This window comes from Leucoraja erinacea, chromosome 29 (genome assembly GCF_028641065.1).
Source record: "Leucoraja erinacea ecotype New England chromosome 29, Leri_hhj_1, whole genome shotgun sequence".
Taxonomy (NCBI): Eukaryota; Metazoa; Chordata; class Chondrichthyes; order Rajiformes; family Rajidae; genus Leucoraja; species Leucoraja erinaceus.
The window spans coordinates 10,173,178-10,191,348 of NC_073405.1; the positions used below are offsets into that span (position 1 = coordinate 10,173,178).

At 44.9% G+C, this 18,171-nt stretch overlaps 1 protein-coding gene across 6 annotated transcripts in view; it reads left to right on the forward strand.

The window, feature by feature from the left end:
* The window catches only part of LOC129711145 (phospholipid-transporting ATPase IC-like), a 108,238-nt gene that overhangs the window by 40,664 nt on the left and 49,403 nt on the right, over positions 1–18,171 (forward strand). For 5 of the 6 annotated variants that reach the window (XM_055658577.1, XM_055658581.1, XM_055658576.1 and 2 more), the window contains 9 exons: positions 2,552–2,617; positions 4,739–4,830; positions 7,243–7,356; positions 9,352–9,450; positions 11,581–11,642; positions 12,776–12,848; positions 12,940–13,010; positions 15,145–15,227; positions 17,577–17,735. In XM_055658577.1, the coding sequence (XP_055514552.1) occupies positions 2,560–2,617; positions 4,739–4,830; positions 7,243–7,356; positions 9,352–9,450; positions 11,581–11,642; positions 12,776–12,848; positions 12,940–13,010; positions 15,145–15,227; positions 17,577–17,735 (811 nt within the window). In that variant the 5' untranslated portion in view covers positions 2,552–2,559. Of the gene's footprint in view, positions 1–2,191; positions 2,447–2,551; positions 2,618–4,738; positions 4,831–7,242; positions 7,357–9,351; positions 9,451–11,580; positions 11,643–12,775; positions 12,849–12,939; positions 13,011–15,144; positions 15,228–17,576; positions 17,736–18,171 lie in introns of those variants that run through there. The other variant, XM_055658579.1, reaches the window with a different exon arrangement.

Below are 18,171 nucleotides of genomic sequence, written 5' to 3' on the forward strand. Positions count from 1 at the left end.
ATTCGAGTTTCCATGCGTCCACATTAGGGGTCATATACCTTTGAGGTAGATAAATCATAGCATTCAAATGGGCTTGGTTTGCTAGAGCTGAAAGCTTCTCCCTTTGGTCTCGAACAGACACCAGTTATCAGGTGAATGGTATTGGTTTATTATTGTAACGTACCGAGATTAGTTCAGTTTAGTTTCGAGATACAGTGCGGAAACAGGCCCTTTGGCCCATCGAGTCCGCACCAACCAGCGATTCCCGCACATTAACACTATCCTACACACACTGGGGACAATTTACACTTATATCAAGTCAATTAACCTACAAACCTGTATGTCTTTGGAGCATGGGAGGAAATCAAAGATCTCGGAGAAAACCCACGTGTTCATTGCGAAAATGTACAAACTCCGTATACTCAGCACTCTTAGTGGGGAGCGATCACGGATCTCTGGTGCTGCATGCGCTGTAAGGCAGCAACTCTACCGCTGCGCCACCGTGCTGCCCTAATACAGTGAAATGTTTTTATTTGTGTGCTATCCAATTAAATCAAATAATAACATACATGAATACAATCAAGTAGTGCATAAGTACAGCAGGTAATAGAGATTTAATAATAATAATAATAAATTTTATTTGCGGGCGCCTTTCAAAGTCTCAAGGACACCTTACAGAAATTAACAAGAGAGAAAAAACATATAGTCGGAGTAAAATAAATAATAAGGACATCACCAATACACAAATTAAAGACAGAATTCGCTCCAAAGACAAAAAATCAAAAAGCACAATGTGAAGAGAGAGCAGCGGCAGCTAAAGCGCGCTAGTGTCCACTCTCTCTTCCGACAGCCATCTTGGACACAAACTAACATATTCACATGACACACAAAAACTCACCCCCCCACAATGGTTACCACTGTGGGGGAAGGCACAATGTCCAGTCCCCATCCCCAGTTCTCCCAAAGTCAGGCCCATTGAGGCCCCCGCTATTGCCTCTACGGAGGCCCGATGTTCCTGGCCGTTCTGGCCGGGTGCTGTTGCCCCGGCGTCGGGAGAGTCCTTTCAGCGGCTGGGCCACCTGGAACGGCCGCTTCCTAACTGGGGACCGCGGCTTCCGAAGCCGACAAGGCTGCGCCGGTTTGGAGCTCCCAGGCTCCCGATGTTAAAGTCGGCACCGCCCGCTCCGCTCCGCAGACCCGCAGCCCGGAGGTGTTGATCTCGGCGGTCACGGCTCACCGGAGCTCCAGCACGTCGATCCAGCGCGGCGACCCAGGCAAGGTATCGCCCGCTCCGCTCCACGATAGCGCTCCAGCGCTGTGCCGCCACCGAAGCCGAGGTGCTGGGCGGTCCCCGCCAGGAGACGGCGCTCCAACGCCCGCTGGTAGGCCACGAGGACGGGTCGACGGGGCAGCCCGGAGAAAAAGCTGCCTCACCGACCAGGTAGGGACCTAGAAATATAGTTACCCCCTACCCCCCACATTAAAAAGTCTATATCTCCCACAAACAGGGCACAGGACTCACTAAAACTGCAAAAATAAAAAGTGAATTAAACGGACGGCTGCTGGTTAGCAGCCGTTCCCCAAGATGGCTCCTCCTCCTCAATTTAGAAGCGTGGAGCTTGCATTGATTCACCACGCTCTGATCGTATTTGTATATTCCACCTACAAGTGCCTGGTACTTGAAGCATTGTGTTGTGAAATGTGGGAATAATGGGAGTAGCCAAGGGTTGAATGGTAAAATGTAGTGTGTGCAGTGCCCTGACCAAGGATTGTGGAATTTTAGTTCATTCCATCCTTGACGATGTAGAAGAACCGATCAGGTCAGGCAGTTAATACAATACAGACCATTAAGACCAAACTCTGTTACCGTTGAGTCTGAAGAAGGGTCTCAACCTGAAACATCACTTGGCCATGTTCTTCAGAGATGCTGCTTGACCTGCTGAGTTACTCCAACATTTTGTGTCCTTTACTGTCACAAAAGAGATTTACTGTCTTAATTATTTGCTTCTGTTAGTCTGATAAAGGTATGTACAGATGCAAGAGTAAACACACACACACACTCACACACACACACACACACACACACACACACACACACACACACACACACACACACACACACACACACACACACACACACACACACACACACACACACACACACACACACACACACACACACACACACACACCACACACACACACACACACTCCATGCATTCCATATTGCCTAACCACTCTATGGGGAGAAGGCAGGAACGGGATACCGATTGTGGATGATCAGCCATGATCCCAGTGAATAGCGGTGCTAGCTCGAAGGGCCGAATGGCCTACTCCTGCACCTATTGTCTATTGTCTATTGTCATTCCTTGACATTAATATGATATTCTTTTAATAATTCATTCATTCCCTTTGCAGTGTAGGGCGCTGAGTTGAACTCTTGATTGTTCCCCGCTAAGGGTTTCAGGTGAGAACATATTGATGTGAGGTAGAGCATGTCATGTATCTAACAATATCAGGCAGTGCTTGTTCTGAGTTGGTGTCACTAAAGAGACCCTTTTTCATCTTTCAGATGCCGCAATGAACTCTTCCGAATCTTCAGATTCAAGTGAATTTGATTCACATCAACTGGAAAATGGTAAGATTCCTGTATATGTGTATTACTCCACCATTCTTTGTTAGAATTAAGAGTCCAATGGTCCGACACTCAGGGGGTCCAGAGCATTGGTTTAATTTAGAGACACAGCGTGGAAATGGGATATTCGGCCCCCCGTGTTTGATCTGACCATCGATCACCCGTTCATATTAGTTCTATGTTATAGAGTCAAGGAGTCACACAGCATGGAAACTGAACCATTGGTCCAACTTGTCCACACCGACCAACATACCCCATCTGCACTAGTCCCACCTGTCTGTGTTTGGCCCACTTAGTAGCATTTCATAGAAAGCTAAGGGGCAACTTTTTCACTTGGAGGGTGGCGAGTATATGGAATGAGCTGCTGCCAGAGGAGCTAGTTGAGGAAGGTACTATGATGACATTTAAAACACACTGGGATAGGTACATGGATAGGAAAGGTTGAGAGGGATGTGAGCCAAATGCAGGCAAATGGAAGGATCATTGATGGGGGCATCTTGGTCGGCATGGATGAGCTGGGCTGAAGGGCCTGTTTCTGTGCTGCATGAAACTGTCTATCTATGACTCTAAGAAGCAAAGGAGAAGTTGGCCCCACCGTGTCCCTTACAGACGTCCAATGTGAGATGGGAAACCTAGCATTCAAAGAGCCAGGAGATTGTTTCCAAAGACCTCGGTTATGCAACGCAATCACCAGACCACTGTTTGTTAAAGATTACCGCTCTTGTTGTCAAGGGCAACCAGCCACAATTCCAAAAGTATCGATAATGATGGGATATGTATGGTCATGTTTCCAGACGTCTTTATTAAACCTGCTCAGCGTATCGATTACAAGAAATAATCCCTTGGACTGACCCATGGCTTGCGATACATAATCACCTGGCCCTTTCTCTGAACTGCTTCGCTGCTTCTGTTCGGCACATACGAATGGGTGATTACACAGGGATCGGCCGCACCATTTACCAGTGGCTGCTTTGTTCTGACGAGAGGGTGTGCTTTGCGTGCACGCTGGGGTATCAGACCCACCAGCTCGTTGTTCGATTTGTAGTTTTGTCACGCAACTGCCACAGGTATTAAACACTGGCCCAGGCTCTTCGCATTTATTCGGAGATTTGATACCACGGATTTGACTATGGGGCCTCTCACTTACACAAGAAGGGCTCAGACCCTCTGCCATCTAATACCGTGCAGGTGGCCAGTGTTTTATTCTTGGGTGATTCAGCGGGACAGGCAGCATCTCTGGACAGAAGGAACGGGAGACTTTTTGGGTCGAGAGACTTCCCTCAACCTTCTATCCAGATATACTCCAGCATTTTGTGTCTATCTTCAGTTTAAACCAGCATCCGCAGTTCATTCCTACACTTTTATTCTTGTGTGTTAGTACCTCTGCAGGGAGGAGATGGTTGAGGAGAACCCCGATCTTGTATCGAGAGTTCTCTATATCGCTAAATTTAAGAGGGAGTTAGATGTGGCCCTTGTGGCTAAAGGGATCAGGGGGTATGGAGAGAAGGCAGGTACAGGATATTGAGTTGGATGATCAGCCATGATCATATTGAATGGCGGTGCAGTCTCGAAGGGCCGAATGGCCTACTCCTGCACCTATTTTCTATGTTTCTATGTTTTCTAGAGCAAATGCACAGAGTCTTTTTCCCAGAGTGGGGGAATCAAGAACTGGAGGGCATAGGATTCATTTAGTTTAATTTAGCTTAGCTTACAGATACAGCACAGAAACAGGCCCTTCGACCCACCGAGTCTGCACCGACCAGCGATCACCGCACACCAACACTATCCTACACACACTGGGAACAATTTCAATGATACCGAACCACTTAACCGACAAAACTGTGCGTCTTGGGAGTGTGGGAGGAAACCGGAGATCCCGGAAAAAACCCACGCAGGTCACGGGGAAACCATACAGACAAGCACCTTCAGCCAGGATCGAACCCAGGTCTCTGGCGCCGTAAGGCAGCAACTCTACCTCTGCGCCACCGTGTCGCCTACATTAAATGTCTACATGAACTCTGTTTCTCTGCCCATTGATGTGGCCCGACCTGCTGAATATTTCCATGTATTTTCTGGTATTAATTTAATCAAAAGGTTAATGCAGGTTGATATTCTTCTTTGCAGACATCTCCTGGGAAGTGAAAGCAAACAACACGAGCTACCATGCTGGGATTAAGGAACGCACCTCCTTCTTGTTTAAGAAAAGGAAGTATGCTGTAAGTCTTTTGCTGTCACTGGGAATATAATTTGCCATGTGTACCATGTCCGAGAAGGACTTTTACCGCTGCCATGCCACTGTCCGATCCACCTCTCCCCTACAGCGGACATTGGGCTTTGTCACTGGTACTGTTGCACTACAATGTTCTGCACTCTGTATCTTCTCCATCATGCTACCTTTTGCACTTGAGTTTGACAATTGTACTTATGTATGGTATTATCTGGTTGCATTGTATATCACGCAAAACAAAGGGTGGTGCAGCAGTAGGGTAGCTGCCTTACCCGGGTTCGATCCTGACCATGGGTGCTGTCTGTACGGAGTTTGGACGTTCTCCCTGCAACCTGCATGGGTTTTCTCCAGATGCTCCGGTTTCCTCCCACACTCCAAAGACGTACTGGTTTGTAGGCTAATTGGCTTGCTAAAAAATGTGAATTGTCCCTAGTGTGTGTAGGATAGTGTTAGTGTGCGCGGATCTCGGGGTGACGTGGACTCGGTGGGCTTAAACTAAATTAAACTAAAGCTGTTCACTGTACCTTGGTGCACGTGACAATAATAACGCTAAAACCTAGATATTTCCCCTCCAAGGCACCACTAGAATATACGTTAAAAACCTGCAGCAAGAGTTGCAGGCAAGAGAAAGTTAAAAACGCTGACTAACGAGCGCAGCTGGAGGAAACTCATTGAAATATACATAATAGTGAAAGGCTTGGATAGAGTGGATGTGGAGAGGATGTTTCCACTAGCTTCAGAATTAAAGGAAGTTCTTTTAGGAAGATGAGGAGAAATTTCTTTAGTCAGAGGGTGAATCTGTGGAATTCCCCATGAACTTCATGAAACTCACAGGGTCAGGCCACATTCATAATTCTCTGTAGTTCCCCATGGTCATGGGCAGAGCAGTTCCCAAAATAAGCTGTGGTGCAACCCAACCCAGCCGAACCCAACAATTTCTATGGTGCATCAGTAGTTTGTGAAAGGAATTTGAGACCGGCCGGATTTCTTCAGTCTCCTGATGAAGTAGAGGCGTTGGTGTGGCTCAGAAACATAGACATAGAAACATAGAAATTAGGTGCAGGGGTAGGCCATTCAGCCCTTCGAACCAGCACCGCCATGCAATATGATCATGGCTGATCATCCAAAATCAGTACCCCATTCCAGCTTTCTCCCCATATCCCTTGGTTCCGTTAGCCCTAATAGCTATATCTAACTCTCTCTTGAAAACATCCAGTAAATTGGCCTCCACTGCCATCTGTGGCAGAGAATTCCGCAGATTTACAACTCTCTGGCTGAAAAAGTTTTTCCTCATCTCATTCCTAAATGACCTCCCCCTTATTCTTACACTGTGTGTGTGACCCCTAGTTCTGGACTCCCCTAACACGAGGAACAGAGCCAGGGGTCACAGTTTAAGAATAAGGGGTAGAATAAGATGTGAATAGGATAAGATGAAAGAAGGTGTGGTTTTGTGGCTGTCTCTTCGATGTGAATGGTCTACAACAGATAGACCTGACAAGGAACTTGAGGCACTCAGTCTCTTCCACTTCAGCACGAATGATGTTGATAAGGGCATATATTCCACCATGCTTCCTACTGACACCGTATTACTGAATATCACAATTATAATCACAATCATAATCATAAGTACTTTATTAGTCAAGTATGTTTTGCAACATAAAAGAAATTTGATTTGCTGTACAGTCATACCAATAAAAAGCAACAAAACACACAAAATCCATTTTAATATAAACATCCACCACATTGACTCCTCCACATTCCTCACTGTGAAGGAAGGCGAAAAATAGTTCAATCTCTTCTTTGTTCTCCTGCGGTCGGGGGCCTCGAGCCTTCCGTTGACGGAACAATCTTGACTCCCGTAGCCAACGGGGAATCTCAGCTCCCCCCCGCGCCGGGCGATCTACCCCGGGTCGGGGCCGTTCAAAACCTTCTGTGACTGGAGCTTCCCGACATCAGCCTCTACCCGATCCCAGGCAAAGGATCACAGGCTCTGATGGTAAGTCCACGGCTCCGCGGTGGGGCTCAAAGTCAGTTTCGAGCAAGGCCTCCGGCTCCATGATGTTAGGCTGCAGAGCGATCGGAGATACGATGCGGAAAACACTCTCATCTCCGGCAAGGCAACAGATTGAGAAAAAGTTTCCCCTGACCCCCTCACCCACCCCCCACATAAAACAAACCAGAGAACATTAACACACTCAAAATAACAATAAAGATTAAAAAACAAACAGACCGTTGGCGAGGCTGCCGTCACCGATGGCGCCACCTGGTGGATTAATTTCAAATGAGCATAGTCAAAGTCTTCCTTAAACAAAGTGCCAGGTAACTCTTCCCTATGACTGAAATGGCAAGATCCTTTCACAGCCAGCATGTACTCATCATTTTAATGTATGTCTATTTCCAGAACAATAAAATCAAGACCTCCAAATACAACGTTTTTTCGTTTCTACCTCTCAACCTGTTTGAACAGTTTCAACGAGTGGCTAATTTTTACTTCTTGCTTATTTGTATTCTCCAGGTAAGCTCTGGGCATCTCATTATGTGCTATATATAATTGAAAGGAAAATGGCTGTGGTGACAAAAGAATATGTGATTTTTTTTTTAGCTATTGTGCACTGCCTCCCCATTTTAAAGTCTAGTCAATAATGAGGTTGACTAAATCTTTTTATAGAGTGATACAGTATGAGCTGTCCGACCCAACTTGCCCATGCCGACCGAAATGTCCCATCTACACTAGTCCCATCTGCCCACGTTTGGTCCATATTAATTTAAACCTTTTCAATTTATGCACGTTCAAATTCTTAAATGTTGCTATAGTATCTGCCGCAACTACCTCCTCTGGCAGCTTTTTCTGTATACCTATCACCCTCTGTGTGAAAAGGTTGCCCCTCTGGTTCCTATTAAATGTTTCCCCTTTCACCTTAGTCCCATTCCCTCTGGTTCTTGATTCCTCTTTACTCTGCATCGACTTTATCTATTCTCGTCATAATCTTACTATGGGAAACACGTTATATTTGCATGGCTATTAAGTTGGATTTTGCACATAAAGGGCCATTCCGTCTAAAATGTTAAACAATCATAGATGGTATCTATGTCCCGAAGTTTCTTTGTAATCATGACATTAAGATAAACTTGTTCATTTTCATCATAAACCTGATTTGTGGAAGATTCTACCAATAGTTCAGTGAAAAGAGTGGCATGGCTGGCGGGAGCCACTGCCTCGCAGCACCAGAGACCTGGGTCGAAAATAACCTTGGGTGCTGTCTGTGTGGAGTTTGTACGTTTTCCCCGTGACTGCGTGTATTTCCTTTGGGTAGCTCATGTTTTCTCCCACATCCCAAAGACATGTGGGTTTGGAGGTTAATTGGCGTCTGTAAATCGCCTCTAGTGTGTAGGGAGTGGATGAGAAAGTGGGATAATACAAAACTAGTGTGAATGGGAGATCAATGGACGGCATGGACTTGATGGGCCGAAGGACCTGTTTCCATGCTGTATTTTTCAATCAATTCAATCAATCAAAAGCATGTTGAACTCACAGAAACCTAGTGATAACAATGATTCAATTCAATGATCCTTCATTGTCACATGCACATTGACATTCTTTGTTTTTGTTGCCTACAATCTGGTAAAATCACACAGCAGACTTCACCTAGGCAGTATACCTAGGTCGTGTTTCTGGTGCCAACAAAGTTTAAAAAGTTCTTAGTACAGTCTTATCTCGTCCCAGCGGTGAACCAGGTCTGTCGCCACACGCGACCGTTAGCAGTCCGCCAGGTCCATCTCAGTTTTCGGCGGCGCCCCGTCTTAGATCTTTCATGGCAGTTCAGTTGTATTATGTAGACCTGTGTGCCCCGCCTGGATGTGCACCCATTTCCCCCACTATCCCGACCCTTCTTTCCCCTTCCTCCATGTCTCCTACCATCTCTATCCCTTTCCCTGCCTTCACATTTCATGCTTCCCTCCTTATCTGACACCCTTTTGTCTTCTTTTCCTCATTAGTCTTTGTCCACCCATCTGCCAAGCAAATCCAACCTCACCTGTGTCCATCTATCATTTGCCGGGATTAGTCCCACCGCCCGGCTTTTTTCCAGCTTTCTCCCCCTACTAAATCAGTCCGAACATAGAGCCTAGAACTGTACGGCACAGGAACAGGCCCTTCAGCCCACAATGTTTGTGCCGAACATGAAGCCAAATTAAACCGATCATATCTGTCTCTACACATTCCTTATCCCTCTATAAGAAGAGGTGTCCCCTCCCGAAAAGTCCTCTATCCATGATCTCCAGAAATGCTGCCTGACTCAATGAGTTACACCAGCATTTTGTGTCGTCTTTTGCTCCTCTGAATGCATTTCGTTGTCTCTGTACTGTACACTGACAATGACAATTAAAATTGAATCTGAATCTGAATCTGAATGCCGTGAGATGAGACACAAGCTGGAAAGGTGCCTCGGGATTGGGAGGTGGGATTTGACAAAGTATCCCTCCTTATGTGAATGTTCTTCCTTCTGTTTAGACTGTTCCTATTATTGCTACATTGCCTTGGTTTACAACTATGATCCCGCTATCGATGGTCCTGGCAGTGACTGCAGTCAAGGACATCATTGATGACGTTGTGAGTACTTCCCTAGCGATCTTCAACTCACGACACCCATCTGCATTTATATATAGTGCCTTTAATATAGTGAAGTGGCCCTAACGCAGTATAAGGTAAAGGTGGACTACACCTGAGCCTCAAATGCTCAATCAAATAAGAATGCAAGATTAGTCAATCATCAAGAGTGTTTAATTGCCATTCTAATGGTTCAATGGTACTTTATTGCCACATGCACCGAGGTACAGTGACATTTATTTCTAATATAGTTTAGTGCAAGTATCAATATACGTAAGCACTTAGGTACATCTTAGATAAGCTTCTCAGATACAGTACAAGTGTATAGCAGTAGTACACTGAGGCTGGTTACAGGATTCTTGACCTGACCACGAAGGTCTGTTTCCCCGGCAGTGTAGCCGGGTCAGCCTGGCTAAGCGTAGCTGTGGTGTCCTCCACCGCTGTAGGCCGCGCCAGGTCCACGTGCTCGGCGCCTGGTCCAGCCGAGCACGGGCCTCCAGCGGCCTGATCCACAGTCGAGGCCGTGCACTCCGTCCCGCAGCCGGTCTGCCCACAGGCCCTCCGTCCATCCGACTCCTTCCTCTCTGGGCGAGCGAGCCAGGCCAGCTCCGTGGGGTCCCGGTCCGCGGAGCGTGTCCTCGGTCTGCTCTTGTAGACGTAGGAGCCGTACACCAAACCCAAACCAATTAGGAGCAGACGAGGGCATTCGATCCAATTTGTGATCCCAGCTACAAAGACAGATGTGTACAGCAATTCGTTCTTCCCCCGCACAATTAAAGCAATGGAATAAACTCCACCCTACTATAGTTATCCAACCAGATGCAACTAAATTTAAGGTAGCTCTTTCTTCCCAATAACCTTTTCTGGCTTAAGTCCCACCTTCACCACCTCCAGTTTAAATTCCATTTGGAATATTTTGGAGGACCATGAAACCAAGAAACCAAGAGAGGGGTGGACTTGCCTATCCTCGTATCAATGTCGAGGATGAGTTCAGTTGGATTCAGACAGAAGATCTATTTTGAGGGTAGCCCGGAGCGTTCAATTGTCATTTGTACCTAAAACGGAACGATGAAATTCCCACTTGCAGCAGAATAACAGGATTGTTTGACTTTGAGTTTAGTTTATTGTCACGTGTACCGAGATACAGTGAAAAGCTTTTTTTGCGCGCTAACCAGTCAGCGGAAAGACAATACGTGATTACAATCGAGCCGTCCACAGTGTACAGATACATGATGGAGGGAATAACGTGAACACATTGGTCAGTAGCTAATAAAATAAACAAACAAAAAAAAGTTGTTAAATAAATTTTAAAAAATACAATTTAGGGCACAACAAAGATGTCCCTGGTGCAACCAAGGCAGTTTGGAGTTTAGTTGGTGTTTGTAGTGTTCAATAGCCTGATGGTTGTTGGGCAGAAGCTGTTCCTGAAACTGGAGCTCACGGTTTTCAGACTCCTGTACCTTCCTCCTGATGGCAGGAGTGAATTGAGAGCGTGGCCAGCGTGGTGTGAGTCTTTGATGCTGGCTGCCATTTTGAGGCAGTGACTCCGATTGATCCCTTCGATGGTGGAGAGGTCAGTTCCCACCATGGACCAGGCGGTGACCACCACCTATTAAAACTCCTTCGTTCGTGAGCAAATAATATTCCGTATTAATCTAATTTATATAGTGCTTTTAACATAGCCATAGTGGCCCAAATGCAGTATAAGCTTAAAAACTGCCCAATAACTGCAAAACTTCAATACTGAGCTGAATCAACAGCAATGAGTGGATTACTTTTGTCAGTGAAGGCTGAACAGTGAAATGTTGTTTAATCATTGCATTTGGTTTGTTTTCAATTTTTAATTATTTAATTCGTTTAAGTTTGCAATGATCAAGAGCAGAAAACAGTAATAAATACCACAGGCAAATCTCAGAGGGTCAGGCGGTATCTGTGGAGGGAAATGGATAGGCAGCGTTTACGGACCGGGACATCGATCTGAAGAAGATTCCCGACCCAGAACGTTTCCCTGCACAGATGCTGCCTGACCAGCTGAGTTCCTCCTGCTATCTGTTCTTTGCCAGGGTCCCCCAATGTCTGCAGCATCTTGCGTCAACAAATACCAAGGATGATGTTTTAGCTCTTTGTTCCCAGGCACGCCATAGGAACGACAGCGAGATTAACAACAGACAATGTGAGGTTCTCAAGGGGAAGAGGTAAGTTGACCATCAACGCAGCAATCGCCCTCTCCTGACACCCAGCCATGAACGTTGAGAGCAGAAGCTTGTCACTGCACAGTTATCACCCTGGCATTACTTTCTCCCCCCCCCCAGTTACAGAGCATGATGGATATGCACAGTGGGGCAGCTAGTAGAGTCGCTGCCTCAGATCGCCAGCGACCCCGGTTCGATCCTAACCTCGGCTGCTAACTGTGTGGAGTTTGCACATTCCTCCTGTGACCACATGGGTTTCCTCCGGGTGCTCCGGTTTCCTCCCACGTCCCAAAGACATGCGAGTTTATAGGTTAATTGGTTCATTTCATGTTAAGCGGGATAACATAGAATGAGTGTGAACAGGTGGTTGATGGTCAGCGCGGACTCCGTGGGCCGAAGGGCCTGTTTCCATGCTGTATCCTTCCATCGATCAATTCATGTATCACACTTTTATACACGTTATCCAAAGGTACAACGTTAGGATGTTTAACACCACTGGAGGTGCTTCTGAATTCTCATCCGCTTTTTCGGATGAAGGTAATAGACTTTGCGGCACCCTTTTAGAAAGAGAAATAGACCTGTCTGAATGTTCAGCTCAATACATGTAGACACATCACCCGCCATAATTAATTGGTTTAGGTTAGAGATGCAGCATGAAAATGCCCTTCAGCCCTCTGAGTCCACACTGACCATCGATCACCTGTTCACACTGGTTCAATGTTATCCCACTTTCTCATCCGTTTCTGCACACTGGGGATAATTTACAGAGGCCAATTAACCTTCAAACCAGCACGCCTTCGGGATGTGGGATGAAACCAGAGCAGCCGGAAAAAATTTATGCAGTCGCAAGGAGAAGTTGCAAACTCCATACAGACAGCACCCAAGGTCAGAATCGAACCCGGGTCCCTGGTGCTGTGAGGCAGCAGCTCTACCAGCTGCACCACTGTGCCGCACCACTGTGCCGCAGTGCCTTACCTGTCTGTATGTTGGTATCATGTGAATTTTGACTGCTACATCTCCCTGTATTACAACAACAACCATACTTAAGTCGTATTTGATTGGCTGCTCAGAGTTTTTGGGGTGTTCTGTCACGTTAGGTGATATATAAATGCAAGTTTCTTTTCCTACTTTTGCAGTTTCAAGTTTGTAACGTGGAAGGAACTCGAAGTGGGTGACGTGGTTTGTTTGAAGAAGGATGATTTTGTTCCAGTAAGTGATATTTTTAACGATAAATAATCTTTATACTTTGCAGTTGCAGAGATTAAATGTTCTGAAAGAGAGTTCCTTTTTGTTTCCCTAGGCTGATCTCTTCTTGCTGTTTAGCACGGAGCCAAACAGCCTATGTTACGTTGAAACAGCTGAAATCGATGGGTAAGCATTCTGATTTGTTGGGGAGGGGGGCTAGCATAGGTATTGGGCTGAATGGCCTCAGATGTACTGACAGATTCAAGAATTGCTTCTTCCCCACAGTTATCAGATTCTTGAATGGATTTCTAATATGCTCCGGAATAATTTGCGATCTTCCAATCTACCTCATCGCCATCCTTGCACTTTTTTTTTGCGGCTTCCACACTGCACTCTACATTCTGTCCATGGATAGGAAAATATGTGCAAACATGGCTTTCTCTAAAATGGCCCAATGGTTTAGAGGGATATGGGCCAAACACTGACAAATGGGACTAGCTTAGACGTGTCATCTTGGTCATCGTGGATGATTTGGGCCGAAGGGCCTGTTTCCATGCAGTATGACTCTGACTTTGGAACTGATGGAATAGGAGAAACTAAATACATCAAAATTTAACCGAGCTATATGTACGCTGTTTTGGTGGCTGTGTTTTGTACTCCATTTTGAAAATCCAATTTCCCATTGAAGTTGACAAGTAACTGCTATGGTAACCAGGCATTTCGGGGTAAGTGACCAAAAATAAGCCTCTACTTAGTAGGTTTTATTTATTTTTATTTTTAATATCTCTATATTTTTGTTTCTGCCTCAATTATATATGAATTCGCCACATTTTATTGAATGCTTTGTAGATGTTTTAAACAAAATGTCTTTGTTTGTCCCTGGATTTTGCACAAGGTTTATTCTTTGTTGTGTTAAAGGCAAAAACTGCAGATGCTGGAAATCTGACATAAAAACAGAAACTGCTGGGAGTACACAGTAGGCCAGGCAGCACCTGTGGGGAGAGAATTGGAGCCGATATTTTGGGTTGACTGTCCTTCATCATAACAGTTCTGATGAAGAACAGAGACACAAGGAACCGCAGATGTAGGTTTACAACTAAGGACCCAAAAGTGTTTGGGTAACTCAACGGGTCAGACTGTATCTATGGAGGACATGGATAACTGCAGGTGCTGGTGTATACATGTTCTCCATAGATATTGTCTGACACGCTGAGTTACTTAAGCACTTCTCTTGGACAACTCTTTAATATGATCAGAAACTCAGCTAGCTTGCCGACATCATTGCTTTTCCTTTGAAATGGACACCTGTCAGCTGACGGGGGGAAATAAAAAAAAGACAGCAGATGCTGGAAACCTGAGATAAAAACAGAAAATGCTGGAAGTAGAGACAGAAGAAGCTGCAGATGCCGGAATCTTGAGTAAAACACAAAGTGCTGGAGGAACTCAGCAGGTCAGGCAGCATCTGTGGAGGAAATGGACAGGTGTTGTTTTGGGTCGGGACCCATCTCCAGACATGACCCAAAACGTCGGCTGTTCATTTCCTTCCACAGATGCTGCCTGACCCGCCGAGTTCTGCCAGTACTCGGATTTGCACAATGCTGGAAATACTCAGCGGGTCAGAACGCATCTGTGGGAAATGCAACAGGTCGGACGGATATGGGTTCTGATGATGGATATTCGACCTGAAACATTCGATCTGGGAGTTTCCACAGATGCAGCTTGACCTGTTTTCCAGCATTCTCTGTTTTCATAACCATCAGTAATAGATGTCTAAAATGGCTGCACAGATTGCTAGATCTTCAATTGATTGATTAAAAGATCAGAATCAAAACAGGCCCTTCGGCCCACTGAGTCCACACTGACCAATGATCTCCTGGTCACACTGGTTCTGCTTTATCCCACTTCCAGATGCACTCCCTACACACCAGGGGCAATTTTTACAGAGGCCAATTAATCTACAAACCCACACGTTTGTTTGGAATATGGGTGGAAATCGGTCACAGGGACAACGTGCAAACTCCACACAGACAACACCCGAGGTCCGGATCGATCCCAGGTCTCCGGCACTTTGAGGCAGCGGCACTACCCGCTGCGCCACCGTGCCGCCCCTTTGTGGGCCGTTTCATTTGAGATCATTTTTCTGCCTACCACAGGTTTTTTAATTGGGGTCCATTTTAACGAGATTGATCAAATTGTAAGGCTTTACAAAGAGTAAAAGAATTCTCGTATCATTCCATAAACTCTCCTGACTGAATGAATTGGTATGTGAAAGGCCTCGTCAATTCCATAGCTTTAAGAATGGAATTATTTTTCTTTTCAGTGAATCCAACCTGAAGTACAGACAAGCATTGAGTGTCACACATGAGAAGGTGAATAACTTGGACCAGTTAGCAAAGTTTGACGGTGAGTGTTTAGTCAAGGCAATAGAACATTCCCTCTCGACTTAATGTGGTTTGTTCATAAGTTTATAACTTCTCGGAGCAGAATTAAGTCATTTAACCCATTAAGTCTACTCCACCTTTCAATCACGGCTGATCTATCTTTCCCTCTCAACCCCATTCTCCTGCCTTCTCCCCATAACCCCTGACAGTGTGAGTGTGGAGAAGATGTTTCTACTAGTGGGAGAGTCTCAGACTAGAGACCATAGGCTCAGAATAAAAGGACGTACCTTTAGAAAGGAGATAATACATTTCTTTAGTCAGAGAGTGGAGAATCTGTAGAATTCATTGCCACAGAAGGCTGTGGAGGCCGTAAATTGATTTTTTTTAAGGCAGAGATTGACAGATTTATGATTAGTCAGGGGTTATGGGGAGAAGGCCGGAGAATGCAGTTGAGAGGGAAAGATAGATCAGCCATGATTGAATGGCGGAGTTGGCTTGATGGGTCAAATGGCATCATTCTGCTCTTATAATTCTAGAACTTATGAACTAAAGAGAAAATTCCGACATTATTGGCCCTTTACCTCAGCCCCGTTGATTTGAATGAGATTTCTAACCATTGTGGAAAAACTAGGTTATATTATGTGTTTTCTCAAGTTTATATTCCAGTCAGTCTTTGATCCGAAGGGTTGCATCCCTGGAAAACTTTTAATGATGTAAATTTTGGAAATCAAAATTGCTGAGTGAAATGATGAGGAATTTGGAACATTGTGTTCTCACGCTCTAAGACTGATGCACTACTCTTTAAAAAGCTGTGTTAAGACAAGTACTTCAAAGTGTCAGTACCTCAAGTTTTGACATGGCAAAAATCCATAAATAGAACATTTGTAAATTAAGTTTAAGTTTGTTTAGAGATGCACTGTGGAAACAAGCCCTTTGCTCCACCGAGTCTATGCTGACCATCGATCATCTGTACACACTCGTTTTATGCTAACCCACTTTCTTATCCACTTAGAGCTTAGAGCTCTATGATCTTTGCTACACAGTCGGGGCTATTTTTTTAACAAAGGCCAATTAACCAACAAACACGCATATCTTTGGGATGTGGGAGGAAACTAGAATACACCGGGGAAAACCTATGCGGTCACAGGGAGAACGTGCAAACTCCACACAGACAGTGCCCGAGGTTCATAAGTTCACAAGTTATAGGAGTAGAATTAGGCCATTTGGCCGGCCCCATAGCAGAAGCGTCCATGTTGCGGGGCTGGAAACTGGAAGTATCCCGAGCTAATTCTGCTGCCACCATCATCTGTTGCAACAAGTGATGGCTCCCACTGATTGTCGCCAGAAGCTTGCGTCCTTTTCAGGACGGAGGATGACAGCGATGTCCACATTTGAAACATTGAAGATGGACATGAAAGAAGAAGGCCATTCGGCCCATGGAGGCTACTCTGATATTCAATCATGGCTGATCTCTGCCTCCTAATCCCATTTTCCTGTCTTCTCCCCATAACCCTTGACATCCGTTCTAATCCAGAATTTGTCCGTCTGTGCCGTAAAAATATCCATTGAATTGGCCTCCACATCCCTCTGTGGCAATGGGTTCCACAGATGAACTACACTCTGACTAAAGAAGTTCCTCCTTACCTCCTTTCTAAAATGGTGCCCTTTAATTCTGAGGCCATGACCTCTGGTCCTAGACTCTCCCACCAGTGGAAACATCCACTCTATCTATGCCGTTCATTTTTCTATAAGTTTCAATGAGGTCCCTCCTCAACCTTCTAAACTCCAGCGAGTGGAGGCCCAGTGCTGTCAAACGCTCATCATATGCCAACCCACTCATTCCTGGAATCATTCTTGTAATCCTCCTCTGGATCCTCTCCAGAGCCAGCACATCCTTCCTCAGATATGGGGCCCATATTTGCTCACAGTACTCCAAATGCGGCCTGACCAGCGCCTTATAGAGCCTCAGTATTAGATCTCTGTTTTTGTATTCCAGTCCTCTTGATATAAATGCTAGAATTGAATTTGCCTTCCAGCACTACCAAGTCCCTTTGCATCTCCGATTTCTGGATTCTGTCTCCATTTAGAAAAATAATGTACGCCTTTATTCTTATTACCAAAATGCATGGTCAGAATTAAACCCAGGGGTCTTGCAATGTAAGGCATATCAAAAGAGATTTTCATTAATTTTTCTAATCGATCTGCATGCACACTGGGATGTTGTGCTGTGATAAAGAATATACAATGTCAATTCTACTGTTCATTTGAATGTTTACCTGAAGCTTCCTCAAGCGTGAATGTTTTTGTAGTTTAGTTGCTTTCTGCTTGAAGTTATTAACAGCCTTGAAATGAATACGTTTTGTTTCAACAGGTAGAATAATTTGTGAAAATCCAAATTGTGACCTGCACTCATTTATAGGCACACTGTACTGGCAAAACCAAGAGTACTCAATCGACAATGAGAAGATATTACTACGAGGGTGTCGAATACGAAATGCAGAAAAGTGTTATGGAGTGGTTATATTTGCAGGTCATTTTGTGTGGTGATTCTCTGTGAATGTTAGATTGATTCATTATTGAAAGATACAGCATGGAAATATGCCCTTAGACTAGCAATGTTACAAAATTTTGAGATTTAAAAAATCAAGTCTGCAATTTATCCCATCAGATAAAGCATAACAATAAGTTTAATTTGACACCTAATTCACTATCATATCTCAAGTAATAAAAAGGTTTATGGCCATTTTCATACTCGGAAATTAGCATCTTGTTCCCTATTGATTTTCTATGGACATAACAAAAAAGCTGTGATCGTGGACAGTCAAAAGCCCATAACCTTCTTAAAAATTAAGAGAACTGAATGAAATTTTCAGTTATCAAAGATTGAAGCATTCTGAAACAAATATAAAATAATCTTACTTGGATGACCTTTAAAGCATATAATTAGGCCCAATTGTAGCACAAAC